Raw genomic sequence first — 6,000 nt, 5'->3', positions numbered from 1 at the left:
GAGGGAGAAGCAGACCTCCCGCGGAGCAGGGAGCCCTTTGCGGGGACCCTGCGATCATGACCTGAGCCGAAGGCAGACGCTTAACGAATGAGCCACCCAGGCACCCCCTCTGTTTATGTTAAAAAGAGCATGGCACATGCTCCAAAGTATCCAAGCCCCAAAGATTTATATCTAAGAAATGTAGGAAAAGCCAAAACTGTGGCCCATTTTTATTAACAACAGTATAATCTTTGGTTCAGCCCTGACCCTACAGTGAGTCTTCACTCCCTCCCCTGCCTATTCTAATATCTCCATCCTCTCTGGCCTTCCATCACTTCAACAGAACATTCCTTTGCTTTTCTCCCCAGAACTCCCTGTCAGCCACCTGAAGGTTAGTCCCACTCCAGGGCCTGGAGCCTCCACTTCTGCCCCCAGGAGGCTGCCTAACGCATCTTTCCATAAAGGCAGATCATTGTTACCAAAATCCCAGAAGGTGACATATTCTCTACATTTTTCCAAATAAAATAACTCAGTTATGGTTGTGGAAAATAAACAGCCAGCCATGAACACTCACGTCCACAGAGATGGAAAATAAACATGACTGAGAAAGTCTGCTGCTTGTGCATAGTTCAGTTGTGAATAAAACTCCAGGCCCTAGCCTCAGTAGCAGGCACCAAAAAGAAGTTAATATTGGAAAAGTGCTTCTGTAAACTCAAATTTGCTTTGAATTTCTAGGTCACTGGAGGACAAACCTGAGTGTATTTCTCAAAGGGAGAGAACGCTATGGGCATTTAGGGCACGACAATTCTTCCCTGCACGGTTTTGTGCTGTTACAAGTTCTGAGATGCTCAGGGGCCTTGGCTCCACCCAATGAGGGGAATACAGACCGCTTCAGGGATGCAGCATGCTCGGCAACCAACTACAGCCTGGCATCCTCTCCCTGGTTGGGGGGGGGGAGGGGCGGTCAGTGCCAATGGGATGGGAACCCAGAATATAAATTAAGTTTAGTTGCAAGAAAATAAATCGACATTTCTTACAAGGTTGTGGCTGGAGCTTGGTACTCATTAACTCTTATCTGGTGGGAAGCATTCAGGCTGGAGAGTGGGGCTGCCATGGGCAAATGTGTAACACCTAAGGGAATGCCAGTCATATCATACACACTGTAGATTTGTATGTTTATGAAACAATTTTACCACTGATGAATGTATCTTGAGAGAGAGACACCTTTCCTAATTTGGACAATGATGCCATAAAGACTAGAGGTGGCCCTGACAGGGATTTTGAAGACCTTGGGATCTATGCTTTTATTAGATGTCACTGGATCGCTATGCACCGTCCCCCCACCTTTCATACGGGGATAATGCAAACCTATTGTAGGACTGGTCAGATGGCTGGCTGAAAAGAAGATAAGCACTAAGAAGAAAATGAATCCTATCATTAAGAGCTTGTTTATTTCTCCTGGGCACTTGAGATAATGTCTTTGAAAGCAGTTTGAAAAGTCTGAAGTACTGTAACAATGGTAATTGCAGAATTAACTGCTAAAAGAGCTGCCCGCTAGAATGCAAGCTCCAAGAGGCCAGGGAGTTTTGTATCCTCAGTGCCTAGAATAGTGCCTGGTATATAATTGGTCCTTAATAAATAGATGATGTATTAATAGATGAAAGAAAAGAGGACTCATTGACATTTGAACTCTTGGTGTTTTTTTTTTTAAAGATTTTATTTATTTATTTGAGAGAGAGAGAATGAGAGATAGAGAGCATGAGAGGGAAGAGGGTCAGAGGGAGATGCAGACTCCCTGCTGAGCAGGGAGCCCGACATGGGACTCGATCCCGGGACTCCAGGATCATGACCTTAGCCGAAGGCAATCGCTTAACCAATTGAGCCACCCAGGCACCCCAGAATTCTTGGTGTTTTTAATAGAGTTGTAAGGTTGACGTGGGTCTCGCGCTTTTCTCTGTATTTTCTCAACTCAAGCAGTGATCTTACAAAGGAGACATAAGTTGTAGTGCAGTTAAAGATTATATATGCACGTAGAGGTGCTCAACAAATGGTTAATTTTTTTATAGGGAGGCAAATTATGGTGGTGGCAAGAATATAAGCTTTGGGGTAGGACTAATCTGGATTTGAACTGACTGGACAAATTTCGATGGGCCTCAGCTTTTTCCCATGTAATATGGGATAAACATCTTAGCATACAGGACTGCTATAGGGATTAAATGAGAAAATGTATGTAAACCACTTAATGCAATGCCTGGTACATAGGAAGTATATATAGGAGCTATTATCCCAATATATAATTTTCACTTTACTTAGCACATCTCCTTCCTCTGAAGGTAGATTTCAGGACATAGTAATAGACTGTATATTATATATACCAGGCACATGCTACCTCAGGATCTTTGATTAGATCTGGAATGTTTTTCCAGCAGATGTCCATTTTCTTCCAGTGAATCTCCTCAGATTTACCTTCTCAAAGTAGGCTACACAGGATTTCCCATTCATAATTCACAAGTCCATCCCCCCTACCCTGCTCAGTTTTTTCCCCCCAACACCTATCACCTTTTAACCTACTACTTTCTGTGCCGTTTATTTTTATTCTGTGAGTACAGAATATAAAGAATATAAATTCCAGAACAGGGATTTTTGTCTGTTTTGTTCACCAACACCTTAATGTCTAGATCAGTGCCTGACACAAGGTAGGCACTCAATAAATATTTGTAAAACTGAATTGTTGGTTTGAATATATTCCCACTGAATTTTATGCTTTTTAGTTTGGACCCATTATTTAGTTCGTCAGCATGATTTTGAGAAATGATTACCTGCTTTCATCCTGCATTTTCCGCGTGGCCCATTACCCACATTCCATGCAACCAGCCACACCAGGGAAAACTCCAGGCCTCCAACCCTGTTCAATAACTAGCTGTATGAACCTTGGAAGTTTACTTAGCCTCTCTGTGTTTTGTTTGCATCACTTATAAATGAAGATAAAAACCATCTTCCCTCCACAAAATCTTAGGAGTGATTCAATGAGCCAATGCACATGAAGAGCTTACCGCAGTGCCTGGCACACAATCAATATTAGCTATTGTGATTCTATTTACAGCCAAATCCAGGACCCTATTGCTCCCTGTTGGGGTATTCATCCTCTCTTACCTCTTCTTTCATTTCCCATCAGATCAGAAACGATGCTGTCTCTTCAGTTTCAACTCTCCTCTTTCTTCCATTAAGCCTTTTTTTTTTTTTTTAAGCATTTGCTATTAGACCCAAATTATTTTTGGGATCTCCAGGTAACTCTGTGACTAACCTGTGCCTGGGCTAAAGCTTTCAGGTTTCAGCACTGTGGGTCTAAGAAAAATCCCCATGGGAACAGGGGGGGAACTTTTCCTTACAAGTCGCTTTATTCAGTGTTAATCCAAAACCATTTTATTTTTATTTTTTTAAGATTTTATTTATTTATTTGTCAGAGAAAGAGAGAGCACAAGCAGGGGGAGTGGCAGGCAGAGGGAGAAGAAGCAGGCTCTGCACTGAGCAGGGAGACTGATGGGGGACTCGATCTCAGGACGCTGAGATCATGACCTGAGCCAAAGGCAGCCACCTAACTGACTGAGCCACCCAGGTGGGGTGGCTTTGGGGGCAAAGCTATTTTAATACTATCATTTATCACCAATAATCTACCTCATTTCATTTAAGGATGCTTTTCTTTTAGGGAGTGGTTAGGAGCAGAGGGAGAGAGAGAACCTTAAGCAAGCAAGCTGCATGCCCAGCGTGGAGCCAGAAGCGGGGCTCGAGCTCAGGAACCTGAGATCATGACCTGAGCCTAAACCAAGAGTTGGACACTTAACCAATTGCATCACCCAGGCACCCCTGTTTTTAGTTTCTAAACAATGTGGCCCTCCTTAACATCTTGAGTTATACTATTTTAAAGAGAAAATAATTTCAAGTCTTCTAAAACAATTTTTTTTTGCCTTGAAACTAATGTAGAGATCCCTAATATGTGTATGCTCTCTGAACTTATTCTGATGCCAGAGGAGAAGAAAATAGCCTATTCCCTGGAAAAGCTATGCTATCCTAACTTGGACAGTGTAAAATCTGCCCTACCTCACACTACTAGTCTCAGGAAAAGGAGGCTGCCAGCAAACTTGGCTAAAGGTGCGGAGGTAAGAGGTCCAAAGGATTAAATTTCCAGCTCCCAAAATAACCTCTGAGTACTCCTGTCACCTCAAATCAGGTCCTGCATGCTTCTTCATGCTGGAAGAGTGCCACCTCTCTGGCCCAATCCCAGGAGGCCCTGTGGAGCCCTGGATGGCCATCTGTCTCCAGAGGACAGCCCCCTAGAGAAGCTGGGGAGCCCACTGTATTAAAGGTAGACATACAAGGTGCATCTTCTCTCTTCCTATACTCTCATCATTCTTCTCTTTCTTTAACGTCCTCTCTTCTACCTTCTCCCCCACCTGCCTTTAGACTGATAGAAGGCCTCAGGACAGAGTTTTCCAAAACTTATTAATATGAGTACCACTGTCACGTATCCTTCCCCCGCACCATATCCAAATCCCACCTGTACTATTTCCGTAAATTAGCTCACTTTTTCACTTACATTTGTAAAGACTAGTTATTGATGTATAGCACTGCTCTAAATTTAAAACAATTTTCACTTGCCATAAACAGAAGGCTCACGCATAAATATAATTAAAACAAAACTATATAGTAATGGAATTTTAGTTGGATACGGTGCAGGCCTTGTGTCTGAGTCCTACTCTATTAGGTTAAGGAATGCTGGAGAAGTGTTGAAGACGGACTGGCATCAAAGTGAGACTTCTTCCTTGAAATGGAGACTGGAAAGAGGACCAAAAAGAGAGCAACTTGCTCATCTTGTTTTTAAAGATCATGTCTACATAAAACTTAAGCATTCTCACTTTGGGAAATATTGCTTTGAATTTTAGACTCACATAAGGCAAAGAAGTTTGTGAAATTTTATAAGCCTCATTTCCTTCAAGCAAGCACTGAGTACATTATTAACTGTACTCAAAAACTTGTTGCACATTTATTCTCAGTATTTGTGCACAGCTTTTGACCAACTATCACGGAAGTGTTTTGGATATAAGACTCTTTCCCGTGGATCACAAAATGCGACCTATGAATGGATCTTTGGAAGCCATCTAGCCCAAATCTTGGCCCATTTCCATTTTCCCGAAAAGAGAGTTGGGGTTTGAGGCCGAGGGCGATTTGCCCAAGGTCACGCAGAAGGTGGTCTAATTTTTGTCTTCCTGCAGCCCCGGGAAAAAGCTATCTCCTCCCTCAGAAGGCTTCGTCGCCTGGCTGGCAGGAAGCCAGACTTCTCGCCTCCACTCTGTTGACCGCAGTTGCCATGGCAGCGGCGCTTTTTTCCCCGCCTCGTCTTCGTGACGCCAGGAGACCAGCGCCCAATGGGAAAGCAGCTCGGCGTCACGCACCGCCTTTCGCGGCGGGCACCGCCTTCGGCGCCGGGCGAGGAGCGTTGACTGCGTGGGGAAGGCTGGCTCCGGTCGCGGCCGCGGCGAGTTACATCGTTTTCCAATCTGCCCGCGTCCGCCGCCGCCCGGGACAGAGCCACGATGTTCGGGATGCTGAGCAGCAGCTTTGAGGATGATCCCTTCTTCTCGTGAGTGTCGGGGGAGGGGAGCCCGCGGTCGCGCGGGAGTTCAGGGATCTTGAAGGGAGCTATTTTAAGGGAAAAGTGCGAGAAAACTGTGAGGAAGGCGAGGGGGAATTTGAGTAACTTCAGGAGGGGGCTTGGGGGAGAAGAGGACTCGAGGGCGTGAGAGGGATGGGAGGGGAGAACTTAGGGATGGGGGAGGGAGGGGAGAGAAGGATTGGGGGGTTGAGGGAGAGGAAGATTTAGGGGTGTGGGAGGGAGGGGAGAAGCATTGGGGAGCGCTGGGGAGAAGAATTGGGGACGTGGGAGGGAGGGGAGAGAAGGATTTGGGACCGTGAGGTGGGGAGAGGTGCGAGCCGGCCCCCCGCACACAAACCCGAGGGGCCGCT

General features: G+C 45.3%; 1 protein-coding gene across 5 annotated transcripts in view; it reads left to right on the top strand.

Moving 5' to 3' along the window:
• Positions 1–5,425: 5,425 nt before the first annotated feature.
• Positions 5,426–6,000, top strand: part of MLF1 (myeloid leukemia factor 1) — a 32,158-nt gene continuing 31,583 nt past the window's right edge. For 2 of the 5 annotated variants that reach the window (XM_073898085.1, XM_073898083.1), the window contains exon 1: positions 5,426–5,617. In XM_073898085.1, coding sequence (XP_073754186.1) covers positions 5,571–5,617 — 47 coding nt within the window. In that variant the 5' untranslated portion in view covers positions 5,426–5,570. The remainder of the gene's footprint in view (positions 5,618–6,000) is intronic. The other 3 variants (XM_025879813.2, XM_025879805.2, XM_073898095.1) reach the window with 2 other exon arrangements.

This window comes from Callorhinus ursinus, unplaced genomic scaffold (assembly GCF_003265705.2).
Source record: "Callorhinus ursinus isolate GAN/ISIS: 27379988/994484 unplaced genomic scaffold, GSC_fseal_2.0 scaffold1, whole genome shotgun sequence".
Classification (NCBI taxonomy): domain Eukaryota; kingdom Metazoa; phylum Chordata; class Mammalia; order Carnivora; family Otariidae; genus Callorhinus; species Callorhinus ursinus.
The sequence above is the reverse complement of the archived record's forward strand: the minus strand, read 5'-3'. Positions and strand labels throughout refer to the sequence as shown.